The sequence below is a fragment of the Penicillium mononematosum genome (assembly GCF_028829835.1).
Source record: "Penicillium mononematosum strain IBT 11891 chromosome Unknown utg000005l:1.0-9366267.0:1.0-9372171.0, whole genome shotgun sequence".
In the NCBI taxonomy this organism is placed as follows: Eukaryota; Fungi; Ascomycota; class Eurotiomycetes; order Eurotiales; family Aspergillaceae; genus Penicillium; species Penicillium mononematosum.
In genome coordinates, this window is record NW_026643275.1 from 9155937 (window position 1) to 9180907 (window position 24971).

Consider the following 24971-nt stretch of genomic DNA (forward strand, 5'->3'; position numbering starts at 1 on the left):
AGGCGGACTTCAGCCGCCAGAAACGAGATTTCAGGCTCAAAGAAGAATTAGCTCCGGTATTGTGTCAGTAGATCCACAATCTGAAGCTGCAGAACTTGATCGAGGCTGTTCAGACACAATGGAGTGAACTGAGAATGAGCAGAGGAAGAAGTTGTATGGCGGGGTCCGACATGAACTTTTTTTCTGCCAGTGAAGCTCTCACCGCTGGCACAAGTGGCCCACAGGGTTGTATAAAGATGAAGACATCCAACGTGGTTATCGCAGAAATAATGTTATACAGTGTATTTAGTTCTAATTTACAAGCTTATTTCGCCAAGAATGCCTGGAAAGCTTTGTGCTCAATCACCACATTTCCAACTGCCCGCAACCTCTTGCGGCCTTCTTTCTGCTTCTCCAGCAGCTTTCGTCGCCGACTTACATCACTAGCATGCAGTTTTGCCAGCACGTCTTTTCGATAAGGCTTGATAGTCTCACGAGCGATGATTTTCTTGCCTACAGCAGCCTGGATGATGATCTCGAAAAGCTGCCGGTCCACATGCTCTTTGAACTTGGTTACCCAAATTCTGCCTTGTCGGCTCACCTGGCTCGAGTGCATAATCCGCGTCACAGCATCCACTGGCTCTCTGTTGACCAAGAGCTGTAGCCTGACAATATTTCCGGCTCGCCATGCAGATTCTTCGTAGTCCAAGCTGGCATAGCCCTTGGTACCGCCTTTCAATTTTCCAAAGAAATCATCAACCAAATGGGCCAGAGGCAACTCGTACTTCATAATGACCTGGGTCGCCGTGAAGTATTCAATGCTCTGTTGCTCACCGCGGTTGGCCTCGCAGAGCTCAATCACCTTTCCCAAATACTCCTCTGGGAATGTCAGAGTGGCCAACACAAATGGCTCTTGGACCTCGGCAACTTTGAGTCGTACGCTATCATCATCGGGGAATTTGGCAGGGTTGGTGATGATTTCTTCGGCACCACTCTTCCACACGACCTTGACCGGGACGGAGGGTGGTGTAATGATAATACTGGCGCCGTGCTCCTGTCGTAGGCGGTCTTCAAACACGGAGCAGTGAAGGGTTCCCAAGAAACCCATACGGAAACCGGCGCCTAAGGCCTCAGAAGACTCTTTCTGTACTGTGATACTTCGATCATTCAAAACCAGCTGGTTGATGCTGTCCTCCAGGTGCTCGAAGAGATCCGCATTCACTGGGTATACAGCCACAAAGACCATCGATTTGGGTTCTTCGAATCCAGGCAAAGGCTCGACGATCTTTTCATAACCGACTCTTGTAAAGGTATCGCCAATCTTGGCTTCTTTACTCCGCTTCATGCCAGGGTTGAAGTAGATGTACCCAACCTGGCCTGCACGGAGAACGGTTTGCGCAGTCTCAGTCGGGTACATGATGCCGACTTCACCGACAAAATATTTGAGACCGGTAACGAAGGATATAAGCTGCTGACCTGCACGCACCTCACCGTCGAAAACACGGACCAACAGGATCACGCCTTTGTAGGAGTCATACCAGGAATCCACGAGGAGCATACGAAGTGGTTTCGTGGAATCACCGATAGGTCTAGCATCCAGTCAGCGAAAAGCCAGCACTTTAGGAAGCCACGGGGTAGACCTACGCAGGGACTTTCTCCACCACCGTCGGTAGAACAGCTGGGACATTCAATCCAGTCTTTGCTGAGACCATCACCGCCTTGTCTGTATCGATCTCAAATGTGTTTCTTATCTGCTCCAGAGCCCGCTCTGGGTCGGATGAGGGGAGATCAACCTTGTTAAGAATAGGAATCAACTCGAGGCCTTGCGCAAAGGCCAAGTAGAAATTGGCGACTGTCTGCGCCTGGACACCCTGACTGGCATCAACCAAGAGGATTGCTCCGCCGCAACTGGCATAACTTCGCGACACCTCAGCACGGAAGTCCACATGGCCGGGTGTATCGACCAAATGTAACAAATAATCTTCGCCTTTATAGTTGTAGATCATGGTACACGTCTGTGCTTTGACCGTAATTCCTCGCTCTCGCTCGACATCAAGTTTGTCCAAGACTTGTTTGTTCATGCCCGCTTCGATTGTGCCCGTCAATTCGAGTAATCGATCGGAAAGCGTGCTCTTGCCATGGTCAACGTGTGCGACGATGCAGAAATTGCGAAAACGTTCGATTGGGATTGCGGCAATTCTCTTCTCGAGGTCTAAGTCGAGCTTTGTAGGTGTGGTTTTCGAACGTCCATAGTAAATCGTCGTAGCAGAGAAACTCCTGTTATACCTATACGAAGAAAAGACAGTTGGTGGTCGGAGGCTTGCGGCCTGGCATCTCGGCGCTGCGCTCAGCCATCGGCCTAACTGCAGACATCCTCGCATCGGGACTTCTGCGGTGGCATAGGAGGGGCTGATGGTATGCAAGCGAATCGAAGTTTATCCGCGGGGCAATCGATCAGCACTTGAGTGCTGGTTGGTCTCACGATTTGCGGAGAAAAAACGGACGCGCGGGCGGTGACTGTTTATTGCTGCGGTGACCACTCGACATAAACAAAGCTCTACCTTTCTTTCACCTTCAAAGCCCCAGCTATCTACGAGCTCATCATGCCGGAAACCAAGGATAAGTCAAAAGTGCACAAGCTGTCAATCAAAGGTCCGTACCCATCATCTACTTGTGTAGCCATCATGGTGCTTACAAGATAACAGGATCGGCCAAGCTTGTCTCCGAATTCGTGAGTCGCCTTTTTTGGATGCGTCAATGAAGTTCGGGTACTGACTGTCTCAGTTTGAATATTCGATTAATTCAATTCTGTAAGTTGTTGGTCATACTCAGTCCAAGACACTGGCTGATCGCATTGGGTGTTCAGCTTCCAACGAGGAGTCTACCCTCCCGAGGATTTCACAACGTAAGTATGCCCTCTCAACTTTGTCCAATACGGTGCAGCAGGCTAATTGAGGTAGGATTAAAAAATATGGCCTCAATATGCTGGGTTCGTGAACCGTGTTTTTCTTAAGCGCCGTCGGCAACCCTAACCTCATAGCAGTTTCGGCCGACGACCAGGTCAAAGCCTACATCAAGAAGATCATGTCCCAGCTGAAGGAATGGATGCAGGGAGGAAAGATCTCAAAACTTGTGGTAGTAATCACGAGCAAAGAGACCGGTGAGCATGTGGAGAGATGGCAATTTGACGTACGGATTCGACACTCTCCCGTACGAGTTGGTGGCTAACTATAGTGATGGAATAGATCGAAATATTCGGCAAGCAATCGAAAAGCAAGAGCTCCCAGAAAGCCGGCGACAAAGAGAATAGTACACCGGGGTAAGTCTGCTCACTGTGAGATTATCTTAATCATCCCACTAATCCAACATTTTTGTGCCCTGAAGAGATGCAAAGCCCACCGAGCCTATTGAGAAGACAGAAAAGCAAATCCAGGAGGAGATCCAAGCTATCTTCCGCCAAATTACCGCCTCTGTCACCTTCCTCCCCGTCCTTGATGGAGACTGCACCTTCAATGTGCTTGTCTATGCCGACGCCGATTCAGACGTACCCGTGGAATGGGGCGACAGTGATGCCAAGGAAATTAAGAACGCAGAGAAGGTCCAACTAAGGAGCTTCAGCACAAACAATCACCGAGTTGGGACTCTGGTCAGCTACCGGTTGGCGGATTAAGCTCTCGGTGACACATTATGATCAAATACGAAAGATACTATGGATTGGCGTTTCGGGAAAGGATCGAGGATTTCTTCCACCTATCATATCAGAAGTCTTGATATTTGTTCTTAATCAAAATCAAGGCCGCTCAGTTGTATCATGTCTAGTATAAGACCAAGGCAAGCTCTCTCGCTTCGGGAACCACTTATTGCAATGACCACCCCCATCATAGCGGATTAGATCCAGCACCACACTTTCCAGTCCCAGATGGGAGAATATATCGTTTTCCATTCCAGGAGACCAGCCTCGTCTCGCCCTTTTACCTGCCAGATCTGGGTTCACTCCGTAAAGATCTTCTCTCCAAAGACCAATACCATTTACAGCCTCACCTCGAGTCAAGCTCTCGGGTGACGTGACTTCCACTGGCGGATTGGTACCTATCACAGCAACCTTGTTTGTGTAGTCTTCTTGTTCCGGGCCAAGAGGTACGAGTCCCACAGCCGGAAAGTGGCACTGCATGAATCGAGCGCGCTTAAACTCGTGCGTCACAACTGTGACCCTCTGTGGATAAACGCCTGTGTATACCCGGAACTGAATTAGAGAAAACAATAGATTTTGATATGAATCTGTGGCGTTGGTTTCTGCGATGACTCTTGATGGGTCAATTGTGGAGATAGTGGGCGTGTCTTGGAAGTAGTCGTTATCCCTGGCCAAATTCTGGATTTTGCTATACATCAGCTGTCTGAGTGGCGGCTCGTAGGGAATTCGGGCGCCTTACAAGGTAAGATTGGCCTTCACTGAGCTCAGTTCTAGGCTTCTTGGTAGGCCCTCTGTTCAATGGATCAGCGAAACGAAATCCAAAAGCAAATCATGCAAAACATCATACCCAGAAAACACAAGCAAGCTATGCGAGTCTTCCGCTAGAGCTTTCAATCCGGCTTTGATATGATCGATGAACGTGGGTGTTTCTCCCCTTTGGAAGGGCTCAACCAGCCTGCTCAGTGCATCAGATGATGTTTTTCATATACAGAGATTATTCTAATCACTAACCACTCGTCCTCTGAGGCACCAAGCTTTGAGCCTCCGGTATAAATGGCATGGCAGCAGACAACAATAAGGTGGTTGCATATGGCAGAGGCGCAATCTGGACTTGAAGCCATATTGCTGTATTTTGATAGATCAAGTGAATGGCTTGGGTTTTATCACAATGCAAGACATATAGGAGATGCTAGTAAATTATGGATTGCTGAGAATAGCCTGAACAACCTCAGCTTCCAAAGTTGTGTCTTTGATAGACGAAATGAAGGGCGGTAAAGGACTGACTCCCTTCTGCTCCGCCAATTCTTTCGATCCTCCCCAAGACAACTTCACATCCCATCAATGGGCGGATTCCAATGCTATCATCCCAAATCTCCTGCGGTGTATATCCTTTTTCTCTAAATATGCATTTTGCCATTCCCGGTTATGTGGTATGAGCCCCCAAGCAATCAGCACTTCGTCTTCCTCCTTCGTTAAATCTAGCCAAGCAAGTAAGTCCTGCCGACTTTCGGGTTTCTTCTTTTTTGAGATCGGAGTCGATTCCAAGTCTGAGAGACCTATCGGTCTGGTCCATGACGGTTCGCCAATCTTCTCTTTACTGCCTACATGCACCGTAAAGGGATTTTGTTCCTCCAACTCAGGCCAATCCATATACTCCTCGGGGTACATAGATATGGTGGCCTTGAGTTTTGAGCTAACCCAGCAACTATTTTCTTGGACTTCATTGTCATGGCCCCTGTGACTTCGAATTGATTCCCATATTTGGGAGTCTTCACAGCCAACTCGGTGGGCCGTGAGGACTGTAGCAACGATAATCACCACCACTGACACGATTTGCGTGTACAAGGCTGCCATTCCGATACTGATGACATGCACCGCAAAGGCGGCCCAGCCTATCCATTGGCACGCCCGATAAATGTACCGGTTTGGTGGCTGGGGATTAACTGCAAATGCGAATTTCGGCAGATACGCGGGGACTGCAAGAGTGACGACTTTCGAGTCCTCTGTCAACACAATCACCTTGGCAATTTTGTTTGGGTCTTGAGGCTCAATGGGTATTTTGGCCCCCTTCATGGCAGGCCCGTTCTGGCGAAGGTTCTCGAGTCTCTTCATTGACTCGTCATACTTGACTCTCTTAGCCGGGTAACATTGGGCTGCTTCTTCTGCTTTCAGGATGTTCGCATCGATTCCGGCCCGATTTTGTGCTACCAGTATACATCGCACTACCACTGAAATGGCCATGGCTATCACATTGGCAAATCCCCACCAGTCCGCGGCTAACACAGTCAGGGCAATGAGCATCCCGTGGACCGGCAACCCAACGAGCAAGAAGCCGACGATGAACTCTCTCCATCTGCGCGGCTGCTCCACGACCTGCCATGTGACAATACTTCGGACTTGTTTGAAGTCCTGTGTCTGGAGCCATCGCGAAAACCAGCCGGCAAGCTCGGTGGTCATAATTCCCGCTGATATGTTGTAGAGAACGAATCCGGGTTTCTTTGTGGTGAATCGGTTTCCAGCCACCACAAAAGCACCAAACACCGGCAGGTATTTGAGGTACATGCTCGGCACGAGTCGCCCGATACTGCGGTCCATCTCCTCCGCTCCGAGGAGCGTAACAAGACCGAGGGCATCGATTTTTAGTCCCGTTCCAAGACCCCAAGAGTTGAGGCTCTCACTCCAGGGATACATAGGAGAAATAGTTATGGAGTATTATGGTGTTAACACCGAAAAAGGGTCCTCATGATCCAGAAAGAGGTTATTGATATGGCTATCATTACTACTCTGTACTCAAGGTATAATCCCCCCCTCACGCTGTCGATGCGGCTGGAAAAGACTTGAAAATAAAATAAAATAAGATGACAGGGGTTACGGAGTATAATTTGCCAGGTCACCAGGTCATAATAACCCTATTCGGATGCGAACACGAACTCGTTGGTCAAAACTCTGCAATCTGCAGTCTTGCAGCCACTTTGGGAAATGAGAAACCCATGTGCTTACTCTCGATTATCTGTTTGGCAAAGGGATTCGTGGATCATCGAATCTCCTTGACTTGAAAAAGAAGCGAAGCAAAAAGCCACATGGCGCGCAATTGGCCAGTTTCCACGCTAACAGTTTAGTTCGGTTCTTACGAGTTGCCAAGGACCTTGACACTGCAAGATCATCGTACAGTCTGACATTTATCCTTTTTTTATCCCTCGAGGCGCATCATGTACGGAGTACGCCGTATCGCAGGAATACATTCCAATTCGGGCTTGGGGCATTTTCAACCAATAGGACCCGCATCTCCCATCCCAATTGAGCCTCAAGATTACCTATCTATAGGGGGTTGGTCTGGGTATTCCAGACAGTAGACAGCTTTACAATCTACTTATAATCTCCAGTCCCAATACCTTTGCTGAGTGACCTGATGCGCAGTCTTATCCAGAATTCTTACTTCTCCCTCTGAGATCAAATCTCTCGATTGCCAAAAATGGCTCATCATTTTCCTTTCAGGGGCAAGAAACAGACCGATATGGAGAAAGCAAGGGAGAATATCATAAATCAATATGATGGCCACCACCATCGATCATCTGGAATGCGGTTCCGGCAGCCTTCTGCCAACCCGGAAACAATTGAGGATCGCATGCTGGAACTGGAATATACTCGCGATGGGTACGGCAAGAAAAAGTATCTGAATCCTAATGGAGACGAAGACCACGAAAAATATACCGACCTGGACACATACTACAGCTCAAATAAAGAGTATCCACGTCGACTTGTTGTGCAGGCGACTCCAGAAACCTATGAAGGGACCGATTATCCCCCTCGTCACTGGAGGCGACGCCACATTCGTGGGAGAGTCCCATTCATCATCACCCTGGCCGAACTTTGCTTGAACCCGCTTGGCCTTCACCGCTTCGACGGTGTTCGAGTCAACGAATACGAGAAACAGGGGGATGATACGGCTCAAACCCAGGAAAGCTTGATATTGAAAATCAGCAAACAAACCCTGCACTGGATCATGTCAATCCTGCTCACCCTGTCACTATCGTGGATTATTCCAGTTGTGCTCTTTTTCGAGATTTGTACCACCCCGTGGAATGACGACGGCACAGCTGAGCCCTACAAAAAGTATCAGAACGTTCACTGGAACTGGCCTAAGCATGCAATGAACCTCCTGGACCAGTCCCCCAATAATCATCAACGGCAGTCAAAGATAGCCAGTCTTACGATTCCTCGTCGCTTGGTGGTAAAAGACCGAACTACCAATCAGTGGGTCTCCAAGAAGACTGAGGACCTTCGTGATGAAAAGACGGGCATGCCACAACCCTATATTTTCCTGAGTTTTTCGCGGGCCAACTATCTTGGCATAAAAACAAAGGAAGAATTACGGGAGATGTTGTATCAAGTGGCTGAACGCATGATCCAGTACGAGAACCGTCATAAAGACCCGCAGGACCCTCCGCTAGAAGCCTTTTGGGTGGACGTCGATTGTGTTTCGGACGATAAGAATATACCAGGTAACGGTGTCGAATCAGAATGCACCCGGGATATCAACACGATTTGCGATGCGGTCCGCTGCGCGAAGCGAGTATATGTAGTCCTCCCCACTGAAAGTGAGAATGACAAAAGAATTTGGGGACAGCGGATATGGACATTTCCGGAAGTCCTCCTCGCTGCCAACAGAATCCGATACTGTTTTACCCATTCTGCCTCTATGTCTTTGTCCACGCCGCATGAACTCACGCTGAGTGACATGTACAATAGCTTCTGGCAGCCCCCCAAGTCAGATTTGAATGTGGATGAACACGAAGACGCCATAGGCTACCTCATCAGCCATTATACCAATAGCCTTCAGCTGAGCGAACTGCAATTGTTCACTTTTGCTGTCCAAGCCATGGCGAAGCAGACAACTGGCGTCGACACCATGGGGTACACTGCCAGGGATATGGCCTACGCTGCGATGGGGCTTTTATCATATCGACTTACCCCCAATGATTCCGATAACGTCTTCCAGGCCATTGCGCGACTATCCATCGTGAATGATAGCAATCAGCTGCTTGAGCGTCTCCTCTGTCTGTGGCCGGACCCGAAAAATCCCACAGTGGATATACCGCCTAAACTGGCTTCGACTGGCAGCGAGAGGATTCTTCGCAACATTGCAGATAAAGATCAATACGGTACTCATCTTTGGGACATCAAACCACTCTGCGATGTGGTTGGTGTTGGCGGCGAGTTACATGAGCCCACGGTCATCGTTGATCGCTGCCGGGGCATCCCAATCCGATGGAAGGACTTCCCGAAACTGAATTATGCCAAAGAGCTCACCGGAATGAGCACTACTATCTCACAGACAATCGTGTATTTTGGTATCTTCTTTGCAGGGAGTGGTTTTGCTCTCTTCATGTCCGCTATTGCGCTTGCGGTCTCAACCATTGACTTCAAGGGGCAGCAACCTCAACTAGCAAGTGATGTGATGAGAATCATCAGAGAAGTAATTGTGCCTCAGTACCTAGTGGCTATTGCTTTGTACTTTGGAGTCGCCTGGGTCATCTCCTGGCTTAGTCCTTGGGCGGTACGAAAGCTCTGCAACGATGGAGTACAGGGATGCTCCAGCCACCTTGTCGGATTCGAAGGCACGATGCCGTTGCATGACCTTGAGAAGATCATCTACGGTAATTTCAATGATCGCCTGTCGTATTCGGCCTCATCAACTGTCTTCTCTGGGAAACTTCGGGACAATGAGCTCCGAATGAGCAGGGAACCCCATGATCCGAAGTATTGGAAGAATTTGTTTCAAGAACTAAAGCTCCCTACCACGCACCGTATCTTCACTCTCGTGGATACGGGCGATATGACCGTGTCTGTGATTTCCGCTGAGCGACCACCCGTCGTGGCTTTGATATGCGGGCGAGAAGGCGGCATGCTCCGGGTATTGCTGTGCAGCTGGCGCTTCGAAAAGAACTGTCTGTACCGTGAGGGTGTCGTTCGCATGCGCAGCTCGCTTGAAGCACTGGCTACACCTAACGACTGGTTGAAGATCAGCTTGGCGAGTCAGGGCGATGTCAACCGTACACGGTTGGACCACCTCAAAAAGGGGCAGTCTTCTACATCTAACCCTTCTCCTCCTCGTCCGACGGACTGAGGCCACTGGCCTTTTCTATTTCCTTTTGTCCAGGGACGCCCGAGGCATGTTAACATGGCTAAAAAAGGTATCTAGAATATCTTCTTACTGCCACCAATGTACATAGTCTCTTCGAAGGTGGATATATTTTGGTCTACTTCTTACACTTTAATGTCTAATGAAAGGACGTCTATGCAGATATGGTACTGTTGTAGTGGTATGTTGTATATAAATCTCTAATATCACTTCAAGCCAACTAAATATTCAAATCATCCACGTCTTTCATCCTCAACCTTTGAGTTATAGAGGCTCAAGCAGCTGTGTTCTTTTACACTAGAAATTGAAAGGAGGAATAGTAAATTCAGTCAAATTGTCAAATTATTGAAAGTCAACTATCACACATCAAAGTGAGGCCGTGGTTAAAGCAACAACGCCATCAGGCACTTCAACCCTCTCCAAGATAGTCGGATCTTCCCGAAACTCATCACTCTCGACAAACTGCTTCAAAGCCGAATACATACTCCGCTCAATAACAACCGCCGAAGGGTCTGCATCATCCGTCGCACTCAGAACCTGGGCAAGGTAACGCAGGGTACACACCAACGCATTCACGTCCTGTATACGGCCAAGTAGAGCAGGCATGTACGTCGGCTGAACAGCAGGTTCGCTCCTCCGACCATCTAGATTGAGAGCATGTGCCAGAGTTTCCCTGACCGGGTCCTCCAACGCACGCCACGCATCCTCATACAACAGCGCCTTTTCCTGGGTAGTCACATTGCCCATACAGAACAATCGCATCAAAGCCCGATCCCCTGGGTTCTCCTCCACTTGGAATCGTCGCACGTCCTTGTCGCGGAGGAACTCCGCGCGTCGAATCAATACCATGTCATACCCACTGCGGACGGTCATAGTGCCCGCAATGACACCCTCGCATACATCATAGACATTGCGGTAGGACTCAAAGATAGGCTGAGTGAGTTTCTTCGCACACGTCCAATCCATATGCCCCGCGGCACCGGCAATATCGAGCAGTTGCTCCATGAAGCGGAGTCGGAAGCTGCGGTCGTGGCCTTTCATGCGGTGTAGACCGGACAGACAGGCTGGGGCGTTTTCTGCCTGTGCCAGTTGGCCAAAGTTGAAGGTTGCACCCAGCTCAATCGCCCGGAGTACATCGTCTCTATCTTGGTCTGGGAGCTGGTCCAGCGATTTGACTAGGCCGGCTTTACAGGCCACGAGGAGAATAGCGTCATGGTTGAGAGTGGAGAAGTCCACGCCAGTCTTTGCGTGGCAGTCGGTTGCCAGCTGCGGGTCTTTACCCAGATCATTGATAATTATTGTGGTGATTAAGGTAAAGAGTGCGTTCCCGTCTTTGATGAGTTGCGTGTAGAATTCGTGGATCCAATCAAACGAGGTTCTTGTTAGTTGAGATGTGGATGGCTGTGAACCGATGAAGGTCTCGTATTGACCGGTGTGAATCCAGCGGAGAGCTAGAAGTCCAACGAGTGTGCGGTTCACTTCATCGTACTCTTCGTTGTATAAAATGTAGGATGGAGATGGAGTGCTAGGAGGGGTCCAGGGACCGTCTCGGATGGAGTATGCCCGCCGCAGACGGTCAATTTCCTCCGGAAACTCCTTGTACACAAGGCGAATCAGATCCTCGTCGGAACGAGCGAAGAGAGAATCGGGAACACCACAAGTATCCTGTAGGGAGTGGGATGGATTCATGCTTGCGGATGTTTTCCCGTTCCGATGTAAGCCGGGAGGTTGATGAGAACCAGTGACCTCTACCATTGGTCCGATATTTCCGCTACTATTACTACCATTAAGAGATGAAAAGAGATGAAAGAGACCATTACGATGAAGATAACTCATTGCAGTGGGAAAAGAAACTAGAAATAACCTAATTGTACATGTTTCTCATCGCCCTCAATCCATGCGCCATAATATCAGCCCCCAGATATGGAGACCTCGCTAAATGCATCCGCAAAGCGACCAAGGCGAAACAAGAAGAAAAAGAAAACGCCTGACCCAAGGGGGCATGCAACGGATTTTGAAAACCCAGTGGGACGAATCAATGTGTCGACATCCCAGACCATGAAACGCAATGCGATGAACGCCAACCAAAGAATTCTGGTTGTAAAAATGCATATCCATGACCCAGTACAAGATATGGAAGAAACCAATGACGTAATAATGCATAGATAGAGGGAAAAGGAGATTGTACCAATGTCGAATACAAGAAGTACAAGGGTATCAGTCGAAAAGGAATCATGGATGTTCTGATTTAGAGAGGATCGTGGCGGAAAGTGCAGTTGTCGCCTTTGCGACACTTGCCCTCAGCCCAGAATCTGCAGGCAACTAGTCCCACCTTGTACTGTTTCAAAAGAGTTAGCCATTTGTTTATCACAGAATACTGGGTCTGCAGTGTGCTTACAGGCTTAGGCTCGTTGGTGCCAACTCGGGTCCGTTTCGAGCGACTCCACGACTCGGAGTTAGACTGGTCGTCATAATAACCGCTCTCGCGGCCGCGCTTCCGTTCTGGGTCTTCATAGTCATGACCTTGCTGTTGGAATGGGAGAGAGCCGAATTGTTGGTTCTGTCCACCAAATTGTGCGAACATGGCGCCAAGGTTGGGTGCCATTGCTGGTTGGGATTGCTGGGGCTGGGTGTATGCAGCCGGCCCCTGCATTTGTTTCATGACATTCAAGATCGCGTTGAAGTCAAGACCTTGGGGCTGAGGTGTGGGTACTGGTGGAGTCGGGGGAACCTGAGGAACCTGGGGAACCTGGGGAACCTGGGCTTGAGGCTGTTGCTGACGGAACATGTTGATGGTCCTCTCGAGATCCGGCATGGCCCCGGGCTGGGTTGGCTGCGGTGGTGGGATTGGCTGTGCCTGTCCAGGCACACCCTGGATGATCTTGAGCAAATTGGAGATGTCGAATCCACTGTTCCCGGTAGTAGGTTGCTGCGGCTGTTGGGGAGTCGTAGGCTTGGGGTTCACATAGGAGTAGTACCGTTCCTGACGGGCCTGTAGGGTCTTTGTTAGTATGAGATTATAGTGTGGTCGAAAGTGTAGCATACCTTGACCAAGTCGGGCAATTCTCCGAAAGGTAATACATCGGTAACGACATCGTCGGGGTCAGGAGTCGGTGGCTCCTTGGGCGTGTCAGGCATGTCGGCAGGAGAAGTATAAAAGACCATAAGGGTAGTGGATTCCCGATGCTCCTGAGCCTCCCTCTCGGGACTGGTTGGCAACTGGGGGCCACCGCGTTTGATGAAACTGCCGTCTTTTGGTTCGCCGAAGTCGAAATCGACCACTATGATGGTCAGTAAAAAGCCGAGGTACGATTTGGAGGAATAACCTACTCGAAAGAGTATAACCATCTTGGTACACGGTCTCGCGAATACCACCAAGGTCCTCTTCTTCCAGTTCGTCCATATCTTTGTGAAGCTTAAGAACACTACCTTCGCCTTTAACGTCTCCGCGCGAACGCAATGACCCATCGCCAGGACCTAATTCTTCATCGGGATCGTGGGTGAATAGTCGAACTTCAGTAAGAGCATCATCCGACTTCCATGTCACGCGAAGTTTACGGCGCTCTTCTTTACGCAACCTCTTTGCTCGCTCAGCTTCAGTCTCCGGGGGCTGATCTTCGGCGGGCTTGGGGGTTGGCGCCTGCTTTGGTTTGTTCAAGTCGGCCATAATGTCACCAAAGGAGAAAGATGGTTTCGGGGCTGGTGTCTTTTCCTTTTCGGGAGCAGCACTATTCGAAGGGTTAATACAAATGAATCTCGGAGTCACTGCCTTCGTGGATACATACGTTGGCTTTGCTGCTGCCGCGGCGGCGGCCCTATCCGCATTCGTGGTCCCAGGTCTCTTTGACGCTGAGCTTAAAGTGCCGAAGAGACTTGTTGGCTTGGGAGCCACGATATTGGCTTTAGGTCGCAGCGCTGCAGCGCCGGTTGGCTTACTACTTTGTGCTCCTTTGGCTGGTCCATTGCCTGCGGGCGCAACTTTATTCACCTCCTTCGAGGCGTTGGGAACTGCCATTCGTTTTGCGCCAGGTTGCAGGTTGCTATCCGCCTCCCGGGGTCGCTTTACTCCAGTGTCTCCCTTAGGCTGGTCTGTTGAAAGGCTCTTTAGGTGCGGCTCTTCTTTGGCAGGCTTTTCACCATCCTGCTTACGCTTCGTAGAGGACGCAGCATTATCCAGGATCTTCTGTGTGAGGTCCTTAACCTGCTGGCCACCTTTTTTGAGGAACTTAGGCAGCAATTTGGACAGATTGGTCTTTTGCAACAGGTCTTCTGTCAAAGTCGAGAAACGCGAGAAGAGCTTATTCGATATCAGTCAATCTATCCGACACGAAAAGACAAACTTCAAACTTACCGATAGCAGGTTAATAGTCAGAGTCCCGGCAAAGTCTGCCGCTTGGAAACGGTCGAGCAAGAAGGAATATAGAGCTGCCACAATCATAGGGTGCTCTCCCAGCCTACATGGAATTAACAATTAGTCATTTGGGCTCAATTATGTCAATGTTTGAAGTTTCTTTTTGGCACACAAAGCTGCAAGCTTGAGCCAATTTTAGATAGGAGTGATTCCCCCTCAATGAGATCCACAGATAGCTTGCTAAGGGCATATCTGAGACTCAATAGGATGAGACCATGTTGCTCCATCTGATATTCTTATATATGTGCCCAGGACACGCATGAAGCCATGCCAACCGGTGAATATTCATTGAAGCATGCCAACCGGTGACAGCCCTGCCAACCGGCGAACATGAATCCATGCCAACCGGCGACAGGCTTGCCAATCGGTGAATATCCATTAAAGCATGCCAACCGGTGACAGCCCTGCCAACCGGCGAATGGGAGCGAATGGACCTTTATTCTAGCCCGTGACAGTGCTGTCATATCTAATGCTTCCAAGAATATTTATAGAGGTTCTCAAATAGCTTCAGGATTTGTGCGGCCATCACAGCCAGATGGAAAGGAGGGAATATATGGGAGTTAGGAGGGGAGGGTGATACATACTTCTTAATAATATTGGGATGGCCCATTTCCAGCGTTGTGGTCGCAATTTTGTCCATGGTGCGACGTTGGGAAATGACCTTTTCCTTGAGTTTTGTTGCTTTCTCGTTGTCCTCTTGGTTTTCGGCTAGTTTCATCGCCTGAACTTGTTCTTTCCAAGCATCTCTCAATGATTTGACAAGCTCTTTGTAGGCTACTAGCGCGGTCTTGACCCTCTCCGAACCAGGCCATTTGTTCCTTGGTGACCACACGGCTTGGAGGGTGTCATATTCCGCGGCAGCCTCGGGCTCAGTCGGACGAATCGGGGGGGATAGGAGACGGCTCGTCAGGTGCTTCAATCTCAAGATCGGATTCATCCGAACTTTCACTGTCTGACTTAGATACAGTTCTGGTTTGGCCATGTGCAGAAGTCTTCTTTGTTTGCTGCTTATTAGAAGCTCCCTTCTTATTGGTGATTACAACTTCCGGTACTGGTAATCCTAGGAAAAGTCAGTATTAATCCCAATTTAATGGATTTTGACCGTCTGGACACACCTCTAGGCTGAAGCACAGAGTCGCCAGTTGGTGTCATCTGCGGCTGAACTGAAAGATCATGCTGGTAGTAATTGAATAGCCTGGCCCTTCAGAAGGTCAGCCATGGCATTTCGAAAAACAAAACTAATTTGTCATAACTTACTGTTCACTCCCTTGTCGTTGGAAATCCGCAGGCATTCCCTGAAGAAAGTTGCTTGTCAACGAAGACTGCTGTTGATTGAATGCCTGGGGGGGTGGAATTTAGGAACTGGGGGTTAATGGTGACATTTGGGTCTGTGTCAGGGTAGTCGTTGGTCAAATCAATTGTGTTTTGCTATCTATAGTTAGAGTCACGGTCGCCATGGAGGACGCTTAGGGTCAGCTTACCAGCATTTCTGAGGAGTACCCTTGAGGTAAAGGGTATGGAGAAACCGATGGCTGGGGTTGTGGTTGCGGCCGTGGCTGTATTCTCTCTGCGGCGCTGGTGCCTCGGGAAAAGTGTCTGGCACTGAGATATGTGGGTGTTGTGGGTGGAAGTAATTTGGCTGGTAGGAAAATGACGGAAACGCCGAAGATTCGGATGCGTTCAGGGGATGGGGGTCAAAGGACATCTGTCCCTGCTGGAAATGAGAAGCTTGTGGATGTATCTGATACTGGGCCGAAGCTCCATATCCTCGTTGCGGTGGCTGTTGCAGAGGATTTGCTTGTTGCCAAGGCTGATGCACTGATGAGTAAATGCCATGGTTTGGGTCTGCCCGTGGGGCTATTTCTCTCTGTTGCTGTTGGAAAACAGGATGGTCCCATCCGATGCCAAGAGAAGTTTGTTGTGATGCAGAATCGTGCTGCTGCTGAGGTTGATGTTGAGGTTGTGGCTGCTGAAGCTGTTGCTCAGGGTCAGGGTAGGCGGGATCAAGGGTGCTCCAGTAATCTGCGGGTAGTGAGGAGTTCCCATGCGATAAGCCCTGCATGGGGTTTTGAGCCGATTGCTCCATGGTGAGCCTCAGTCGAAGCTTCTCTGAGCAACTATGAAGGCTCACGTAATCACGTGCACGCACTTGCCTGGATAGGCCTGGAGTTTATTTTGATGCTCACCGCCTTTTATTTTTGGAAGAAAGTGGACCGGGGATTCCGGGAGGAGAAATATTTTTTCCGATGATGATGTGAGATGATTGGCTGATTGTCTGGTGACGCGGCAGAACAGGGGCCCTGTTGCGCTGCTGGTCTGAAGAATTGATAAGGATTAGACAATTCACAGTTTGATACGCCTAGAGTGGACTTCAAGTGTTGCAGTATGAGTACTGTCGTACCTTATGAGAGAAAACAGAGACTGCTTTTGGCTTTGACTCAGGATTAAAGTGGTGTATGCCTCAGGCAACAACCGCGTTCCCCAGTGCGAGTGACGCCGTTACCTTTTGGCCTTGCAGCTTAATGACGAAGGCTCCGCAGTTGCGAATACAACGTAGAAGTATTAAGATGGCCCAGCTTTTCAATTCCAGTGCCTTTTTCCTTGTGTCCTTGACTTTGTATCTCCTCCTTCCTCTCTTCCTGGGCCGTTCCTGTTGTCCCTGTAGGGCCTTTCGCTCTCCTTTCTTGTTCTTAAGTTTTGTTCCAAAAGAAAGTCCTTGCGGAATCAGAGAAGAAAAAAGCTCTCATACGAAGGGCCACTCTAGCGGCACAGCCACTCGCTTTACGGAAAAAAAGAAGGGATTGGGGGAAAGTGTTGAGGGATGGTTAGAGTAGATGACTTGGGTTGAAGAAGAGAGTAAAAGGGACAAAAGCTGCTGGCAAGGCGGTTAACCGATGGTACGATGGCATACCATACTTAACCGTAATCGTTGTATTGAACACCCTCCAATGGCCTACCGCCATGTAACTTACAGCACCTGTGTTACATGGCAGAATCAAATGTGATCTTGGATGTTTGCAGTGTTTGCAACATTTATGTCAGCGCAGCTCAGCGGGATCCATGCCAGGTGGAGCGATAGCAAGAACCCCGGTGTCAACAGTGCAAGGTACAACCTCATCCTTATTCTAAGAGTTGCGCATATTCCAGCTATTTTTCTGCGCAGCTCTGAACTTTTCCAAGCTTTGGTGGAAACCGAGCATCTCTCCCAATCTCACACAGCGCTGCCAGCTATTGCCATGGCGCAATCCATGTCCCTCCGAGACCGACAGGTTGGTAAGTGACGCAAGCTGGATTCTTGTTATGAATTGACCTTTAATGATCTCTTGGCTTTTAGCATCAATTCAAAAGCTGTTGAACTTGAATCATGATCCACAACCGGTTGAAGACATCACCATCGATCAGTCCGGGTCCGGTGGCCTTATCTCCCACTCCACTCCGATCTTGAATGAAGATGGTGACCCCATCTGGAAGGTCTTGGTGTTTGATAAAATGGGCCGAGATGTTATTAGCAGTGTCCTGAGGGTAAACGACCTTCGGGCATGGGGCATAACTATTCATCTGTACGGTCGACGCCTTCTCCCCCTAAATTGGCCCAATCGCTAACGAGGACTCACTCCTAGAAACCTTCATTCACAAAGATACCCTATTCCAGATGTCCCGGTTGTATATTTCGTGGAACCTACCCCCGATAATATCCAAGCGATCACTCGCGACCTTTCTCATGGGCTCTACTCCCCAGCCTACGTGAACTTCCTATCCTCCGTCCCGCGGCCACTTCTCGAGGATTTCGCTTCTCAAATAGTTACTTCTGGCGCATCTGAGCATATTGCGCAGGTTTTCGATCAATATCTCAACTTCATTGTGGCAGAGCCGGACCTCTTCAGTCTAGGGCTTGGAAACGATGCATACTACAAGATCAACAGTCCAAAAACGAGTGATGAAGACCTGGATGGGATTGTTGACAGCGTGGTTAGCGGCTTGTTTAGTGTCAGCGTGACAATGGGTAAGTATTATATCCCACCTTGGATCATCGAAGGAAGTTCTGACTGGCTGGGCAGGTACTATTCCAATCATACGGTGCCCCAAGGGTGGTGCGGCGGAATTGATAGCAACAAAACTGGATCGGAAACTACGAGACCACATCCTCAACTCCAAAGACAACCTCTTTTCGGGCAATCAGAACGCTTTGCCGGGAGTGCCATCCGCACGGCCGGTCCTAATCGTCATGGACCGAAATGTTGATCTAGTCCCCATGCTCTCCCACTCGTGGACATATCAATCACTGGTCCAGGATGTTCTTGAAATGCGCTTGAATCGAATCACCGTGGATGCAGGTGCAGGAGAGGCGGGCTCGGCTAAGGGTTCCAAAAAGTCGTATGACTTGAACAGTACCGACTTCTTCTGGCAGCGTAACGCCGGAGCCCCATTCCCCCAAGTGGCTGAGGATATCGATGCTGAGCTTACGCGGTACAAGGATGATGCGAATGAGATTACAAAAAAGACAGGGGCCTCTTCAATTGAAGATCTCCAGAACGACACCAGCGCCTCCGCGCAACATCTCAAGGCCGCCATCACACTTCTCCCTGAGTTGCGGGAACGCAAGGCAGTTCTTGATATGCACATGAACATTGCCACCGCACTGCTCAAGGGTATCAAGGATCGGCAGTTGGACAACTTCTTCGAGCTAGAAGAGACCGTCACCAAACAATCAAAGTCACAGATCTTGGAACTCATCAATGATCCTTCTAAAGGAAGTGAACCATTGGACAAGCTGCGCTTGTTCGTGATCTGGTTCCTCAGCACTGAAACTGAGCTCAGCCGCTCAGAAATGACTCAGTTCGAAGAGGCCCTGACCAAAGCCGGCGTGCCCGATATTTCCTCGCTTGCCTATGTCCGCCAAGTGCGCGAGATCACTCGTATGACCATGATGACAACAGCCGCTCCAGAACAACAATCCTCCGATCTATTCCGTGGGTTCTCCTCACTTTCCAATCGCCTGACGGATCGCATTACATCGGGCGCTTTAGGTGCCAATTTCGACTCGCTTATCTCAGGGGTAAAGAATTTCCTACCAGCGAACAAGGATCTTACTGTGACCAAGATTACCGAGTCGATCATGGACCCGGCTGCTGCTTCAAGCTCTGCTATTGCAAAGACCGAAAACTACCTTTACTTTGACCCGAGGAGCGCCAACGCCCGTGGCGCCATGCCTCCGGCGTCCGCATCGCGAAACCCGCAAATGCCTGGTGGGATTGGCAGCGCAGGCCCTGGCACCGGTGCCAGTTTCGGACAGCGTCGCCAAGCTTTCAGCGAGGCTATTGTCTTTACAGTTGGCGGTGGAAGCATGGACGAGTACGGCAACTTGCAGGAATGGGTTCGCCGAACAAATGGCCAAGCGGGCGCCGAGGGTGCGCCAGTTCAACGTGCAGCACCTGGACATCGCCGAAGAGTTGTCTATGGAAGCACAGACCTGATGAACGCCACTGAATTCCTGTCAGATTCATTGGCACCTCTCGGTCGGGATAGCTAAATGTAATTGTGGCTAGGGTCGACATCAACATAGAGCCAGCCTGATGGTTGTAAAACATAGTATAATTGAAGCGCTCTGAGGCGTCTATGTCTAATGGCTTTCCTTTCTTAGCATTGACTACTGCTTTAGCGTTTTTGCTCCTTTTTTTCCCTGGCATTCAACATCCAATCCCACCAATGAATATACCTATTCCAGGCAGATGGGGACATATCGAACTCCACCTAATACTCCACCTAATGTTCATGCTAATCCCAAGGTCTCCCCGCGGTCTCGATCAAACCATATTGGGTAAAGCGAAATGAACAGAACTCTCTCGAGTCTAGTCAATTTCACGGCATCATTTTGGAAATCTACAGAAACTCGTGAATATCTGGCACTTGTGGGGTTGAATGTGATCATCTATCAATTCTATGGGGTATCGAAGTATACACCATCATTCCGCCTTCTGCGGCAACAGTCTGGAACCTGATGCCCCAGCGAATTCGATCAATCAGAACTATTTCCAAAATATGTGCGACTTTGGAATCTAGCTTCTTTTCTCGTTCAACTGGATTGCCTCACTTGGCGAATCCTCCATGGTCGCACAAGTGATGTCAAGGCAATATCATCATCCTGGGATCTAACGCCACGACGAGGATATAAGAATCAGACTAACCTGGTGCTTTTTACTATCCAAAAAAATCAAACAAAGAACAATACAGAAAAGAATAACTACTCAACAACTCTGTTGAAAACATCGTCAAGATGACCAACTACGGAGACACCTGGAATACAACCTACGACACCTACGACACCGCAGGATCCGCCTACAATCCTGCGGGCACCTCAACTTATAATCCTACGGGCACCTCAACCTATAATACCTTGGGCTCAACCTACAGCCCCTCGGGCTACGGCACCTACGGCACCAGGGACTACGGCACAGTGGGCTACGGTTCCAATGCCACTGCTTCGACTTATGATACCGACACCGGCCGCGGCACAACCTCCTACGACCCTGCCACCGGCGCCTACGACCAGCATCTTGATTACAACACTCCCACCGGCCGCCGACACCACCGCGAGCGCGTGAACTCGGCTGGCACCTATCGTCACCGCGATGTTGACAGATATGATGACGGATCTACCCGTGTCCACAAGGAGTATGACAATCCAAACACGGGTACTAGCTACCACCGTGACTTTGAGCGTTAAGGCGCTCATTTAGGAGGATTCGCGTTGGGTTTCGACCCAAGCTTGTATATATATCGGCATGAGACCACGAACCTGTTATGAATCTAACAAAACAGATGAAAAAGGCCCAAAAAAAAAAGGTGAAAACCAAAAAAAAAAAAACCAAAAAAAATCTGATCTGTGTCCTCCATTTTAGCGACTACCTGTAAATAGCGCTCGTTTCTGTCATTTCTTGTTTCTGTCACTCGTTTCTATTTCCGTCTGTCGTTTCTGCTTGGGTCGAATTGTGTACATATATAGTCTGGTTTCATTGGGGGCGAAGGTATGGCTTCAATCAAATCAGACAAGAATGCAAATAAAACAAGGATAAATCCTAAACTACTTCCTTTGTATGTTGTATGTATGATATGCTATCGAGGTATATATTGCTAAATGAATACATGTAATGATAACTGGATAAATTTGCCCAGGTGGCTTTACTGTAGGTATATATTTAGACACGACATATGATAAGATGAGCCTATATACACACATCTAAACTAAATGAAATCAATATAAATGGAACCATGTCCACTCCTAGTCCCTATAAATGAAATGTATGAATATCAAATCTCGTTGAGACCTCTTGGCAAAGATGCCTCAGGCCTCCAGAGCCAATGCAAGGCTGACTCCACATCGTAGCACTTCCCTCCGATCAACTCTCAACTTTATTCTGTACAGCCAACGGATGTTGTGCTGAAACAGCTTCTACTCCAGCTTCTCATGCCCCCGTGATCATGTCGCGGAGGACGCTGGGTGGAGGTCGTGTTCTGGGCAACCCAAGCGCTCTCACAACTCCGTCCCCGCAGCCGAAGCGGGTGCTCTCGCCGACCGCCAGCAGCGTTTCCCTTAATTCACAGGCCGCATCACAGCTCTCAACAGAAACTCAGGATCTCACTTCGCGCATTTCAATAGAGAATGGCGAATCTTCGATATCTGCCGCCCCGGCTGCTCCGGGGGCTGAGCTCTCCTGTCCGATCTGCAGCGAACAGATGGTATGCTTGTTCCTATGCCCTATCTATTTCTTAAAGATAAAGTGGGAAGATACTAACTTGTATCCAGATGACTTTGCTGCAGCTAAATAGGTACCGATCTATCATTCCCCCTCACGAGCGCCTTAACGTATGATTAATTTGACCGCAGGCATCTCGACGATATCCATCAGAACCTAGAAGATAGCCACCAGGATGAAGTCAAAGACTGGTTCAAGGTCCAAATGGAAAAGGCAAGGAAATTTCAACCTCTAGCTGTGCTGAATCAGAAGTTGAAAGGCCTGGATGTGTTCGAATCAAACGAGAATCAGAGCGCGTCTCTCCCCAGCCGCCCACTAGCATCCCATGCAGGCGTCCCCGAACCTCCGAGAGTACTAGACCCCGAAGATCTCATCACAAAAGAACACTGGCAAACAAGTTCTATGTACGACGAGTGTCTAGAACCATCATGTGGGAAACGATTGAATGCCACCAACGGCTGCGTGAACTGTCGGAGTTGCGGGAAACTGTTTTGTGAAGAACACACGATGTACCAAATGAAGCTCTCGCGGTCGGCACATCATGAACCGGTGCGAGGAATATGGGCTCGAGTATGCGAAACTTGCTACAAGTCAAGAGAGGGGTACAATGATCATAATGGTAAGTACATTGGCGTTCGGTTCTGGACCAAGCTAAGCAGGCAACAGGAACCGTGAGGAACCAAATGGATGCGTTCAAGTCAATAAGAAAACAGACTGTCGATAAGGAATTTTTGGAGATTTCCCGACTCGAGAAACGACTCACCCGTCTCACCCAGCTGTTGGCTAGTCTACCCCCAGATCAAATACACCCCAGTGCAACCAAGCTTTTCTCTCTTGCGTGGCAAAATGACCAACGGAAGGAAATAGAGCAAACGATTGTCAGCTGGCAAGATGATGCCAGCGTTTCACGATGTCCATTTTGCCAACAGGACTTTTCGGGCTACACATTTCGCAGACACCACTGCAGGACTTGTGGACGAGTCGTCTGCGGCGACCCTAGCACCGAGTGCTCTAGTGAGGTTGGGCTGAGCATTGCTCCTGGTGAGTTTTGAGATGACCTTGCCTTGTGACTTTGGTCTAATTTCCCACAGGCTCGACAGCGACAGCGACCTCTGAGAAAACCAATGCCGATAACCTTGTCAATATTGATGTACGGTTGTGTAAGGAATGCAAAGCGACGCTGTTTGATCGACGCGACTTTAAAGCAGACATGATGCGAAAGCCACCGGAGATCAGGGCCTATGAGAACTTGACCCAATTTGAGAGGGGCATCCGCCTTCATCTACCGAGATTCCAAAAGCTGTTGGCAGCTTTACAGTATGTTTTTCGCTTCTGGTGTCCTACTCCGTCCCTAACAGCATTGTACCAGGGATCCAAGACGACCTCCATCATCGGCTCAAATTGCAGATGCATCCAAGGTGCGCAAGCGACTGATTGACTCTTTTGCGCAGTATGATGTTGCGGCTCGACGTATCCGTGACATGCCAACCCAGTCCCCCACACAACAAAAGCTGCAGAAGGCTATATATCAGCAAGCCAGCAACTTCCTTCACCTCCATATGTTACCTTTGAAATCCCTCCCCAAAATCCTTAAACATACAAACCCCGCATCCGAAAGAATACCCAGCCGAACAAGCTCCCCGAGTACTCCGGTCAGTGGATCTACGGCAGGTCTCCGGCCACCAGAGTCTGCTCTATCATCCATCAAGTACAACAGCGTTGCCGCCAGTGGTAGCAATACTAGCTTATCCAGCGATACCAGCAGTGCTGTCTCAGCCCTGGAAGCTGAGGAAAAGTCTCTCCGAGACCGGCTGATCGTGCTAGAAGAGCAGAAGTTCTTTGTGTCCGAGATGATCGCCGATGCCAACCGGCGGCGCAAATTCGATGAAGTGAGCAGCCTAGCAATGAACGTCGAGGATCTGAGTCGTGAGATCGACCGCGTTAGTGGGATGCTCGCAAGTCTCGACTTCGAAGGTGTTTACACGGGGAATTTGCAGCCAACTTCTTGACTTGAATATTGATTATCGGGATTGGGGTTGGATTTCCGTTCGCACGCTATCTGTACATCTTCCTTACGTCTTTTGGTCTTCCGCCCGTCTACTCTCGCCTGCGCCTTTTTTTTAAAAAAATCTTGGTGTTCTGGCGTTCGAGCAATTTGCTTTACGATGATATGTGCATAGCATCGGGCGTTGGTTCTTTCTAGGATATATACAATCAATGGCTTTTCTATACGTATATTGGCTATTCTTTCGTGTTTTGGATGGTTTAGAAATTGTTTATATGTCAATTATAGAGATCATATATCCATTCACTCGATCAATAGCCTACTCGCAGGAGTCGAGACCTTTCTCACGCGTTAAACAGAAGCAACACACAGAAGAATAAGGACGCAAAGATGTCCCACGACGTAGAACACATACCCACACGCCAGCACAATAAAAAACGCTCCCTCCACCACAGCTTTGGCCACATCTTTGGTTCCTTTCCCCACAGCCTTGGCACCTTTCTTCACAGCTTTGGCGCCTTTCCGCATAGCTTTGGAAAAGCCTCGAAAACTAGCCATGGTAAAGACTGAGAAAGAGGAATTTGTAAACGGTGCTGAAGTAGGACACGAATGAGAGCGTGTCGACAGAGGAATAGAGAGAGGATTGAGGGGTGGAAACACAGGATGCTATACCTTTAGTATAGAGAGGTAACAGAGGAAGCGATCTGTGTAGCACCAACGTGTTGACGAGTAGGCAAGGAGAGATCGAGGTCCCGAGCTGTAATTTGGAGGTAACTATGTGCCTACTACGACTACCATGAAGCGATCTATATACTACGGTGCTAAGCTGCTCCACGGGGACAAAGATACAAAGAAACAAAGACCCGGGTCTAACAAGCTACAATGCCTCACAAGCATAACAGACAATGAAATGCATCAGATGAAACGATCCTTTAATGAAGGTGTTTCAAGCCTGTTTCTAAGGAAACAAAGAACATCGTTCTACCGTC

At 49.2% G+C, this 24971-nt stretch overlaps 11 protein-coding genes across 11 annotated transcripts; 5 read left to right on the forward strand and 6 right to left on the reverse strand.

The window, feature by feature from the left end:
• Window positions 1-304: 304 nt before the first annotated feature.
• N7519_011740 (GTPase GUF1) lies at window positions 305-2360 on the reverse strand (the record flags this gene model as incomplete). Its single annotated transcript, XM_057298513.1, has 2 exons — window positions 305-1568; window positions 1624-2360. 2 exons carry the CDS (start codon window positions 2358-2360, stop codon window positions 305-307), a joined length of 2001 nt encoding a protein of 666 aa, XP_057146395.1.
• A 222-nt stretch (window positions 2361-2582) lies between these two features.
• N7519_011741 (spindle checkpoint protein MAD2) lies at window positions 2583-3649 on the forward strand (the record flags this gene model as incomplete). The annotated part of the gene is made up of 8 exons (XM_057298514.1): window positions 2583-2631; window positions 2685-2710; window positions 2764-2789; window positions 2846-2884; window positions 2940-2968; window positions 3023-3168; window positions 3225-3298; window positions 3364-3649. The coding sequence occupies 8 exons, from the start codon at window positions 2583-2585 to the stop codon at window positions 3647-3649; spliced, it is 675 nt and encodes a 224-aa protein (XP_057146396.1).
• Window positions 3650-3769: 120 nt separating this feature from the next.
• On the reverse strand, window positions 3770-4791 carry N7519_011742 (DUF218 domain protein; the record flags this gene model as incomplete). Its single annotated transcript, XM_057298515.1, has 4 exons — window positions 3770-4348; window positions 4410-4461; window positions 4518-4625; window positions 4682-4791. The coding sequence occupies 4 exons, from the start codon at window positions 4789-4791 to the stop codon at window positions 3770-3772; spliced, it is 849 nt and encodes a 282-aa protein (XP_057146397.1).
• Window positions 4792-5008: 217 nt separating this feature from the next.
• On the reverse strand, window positions 5009-6361 carry N7519_011743 (uncharacterized protein; the record flags this gene model as incomplete). Its single annotated transcript, XM_057298516.1, has 1 exon — window positions 5009-6361. The coding sequence occupies one exon, from the start codon at window positions 6359-6361 to the stop codon at window positions 5009-5011; it is 1353 nt and encodes a 450-aa protein (XP_057146398.1).
• A 781-nt stretch (window positions 6362-7142) lies between these two features.
• N7519_011744 (uncharacterized protein) lies at window positions 7143-9797 on the forward strand (the record flags this gene model as incomplete). Its single annotated transcript, XM_057298517.1, has 1 exon — window positions 7143-9797. The coding sequence occupies one exon, from the start codon at window positions 7143-7145 to the stop codon at window positions 9795-9797; it is 2655 nt and encodes an 884-aa protein (XP_057146399.1).
• A 381-nt stretch (window positions 9798-10178) lies between these two features.
• On the reverse strand, window positions 10179-11501 carry N7519_011745 (uncharacterized protein; the record flags this gene model as incomplete). The annotated part of the gene is made up of 1 exon (XM_057298518.1): window positions 10179-11501. The coding sequence occupies one exon, from the start codon at window positions 11499-11501 to the stop codon at window positions 10179-10181; it is 1323 nt and encodes a 440-aa protein (XP_057146400.1).
• Window positions 11502-12060: 559 nt separating this feature from the next.
• Window positions 12061-16309, reverse strand: N7519_011746 (uncharacterized protein; the record flags this gene model as incomplete). Its single annotated transcript, XM_057298519.1, has 9 exons — window positions 12061-12150; window positions 12211-12804; window positions 12858-13093; window positions 13143-13540; window positions 13598-14109; window positions 14164-14266; window positions 14808-15171; window positions 15339-15424; window positions 15705-16309. 9 exons carry the CDS (start codon window positions 16307-16309, stop codon window positions 12061-12063), a joined length of 2988 nt encoding a protein of 995 aa, XP_057146401.1.
• A 949-nt stretch (window positions 16310-17258) lies between these two features.
• sly1 (syntaxin-binding protein) lies at window positions 17259-19753 on the forward strand (the record flags this gene model as incomplete). Its single annotated transcript, XM_057298520.1, has 4 exons — window positions 17259-17496; window positions 17558-17783; window positions 17844-18226; window positions 18282-19753. The coding sequence occupies 4 exons, from the start codon at window positions 17259-17261 to the stop codon at window positions 19751-19753; spliced, it is 2319 nt and encodes a 772-aa protein (XP_057146402.1).
• Window positions 19754-20497: 744 nt separating this feature from the next.
• N7519_011748 (uncharacterized protein) lies at window positions 20498-20947 on the forward strand (the record flags this gene model as incomplete). Its single annotated transcript, XM_057298521.1, has 1 exon — window positions 20498-20947. One exon carries the CDS (start codon window positions 20498-20500, stop codon window positions 20945-20947), a length of 450 nt encoding a protein of 149 aa, XP_057146403.1.
• Window positions 20948-21702: 755 nt separating this feature from the next.
• N7519_011749 (uncharacterized protein) lies at window positions 21703-23986 on the forward strand (the record flags this gene model as incomplete). The annotated part of the gene is made up of 6 exons (XM_057298522.1): window positions 21703-21960; window positions 22028-22050; window positions 22109-22596; window positions 22644-23018; window positions 23069-23294; window positions 23347-23986. The coding sequence occupies 6 exons, from the start codon at window positions 21703-21705 to the stop codon at window positions 23984-23986; spliced, it is 2010 nt and encodes a 669-aa protein (XP_057146404.1).
• A 347-nt stretch (window positions 23987-24333) lies between these two features.
• N7519_011750 (uncharacterized protein) lies at window positions 24334-24540 on the reverse strand (the record flags this gene model as incomplete). The annotated part of the gene is made up of 1 exon (XM_057298523.1): window positions 24334-24540. One exon carries the CDS (start codon window positions 24538-24540, stop codon window positions 24334-24336), a length of 207 nt encoding a protein of 68 aa, XP_057146405.1.
• Between the last annotated feature and the right edge of the window lie 431 nt (window positions 24541-24971).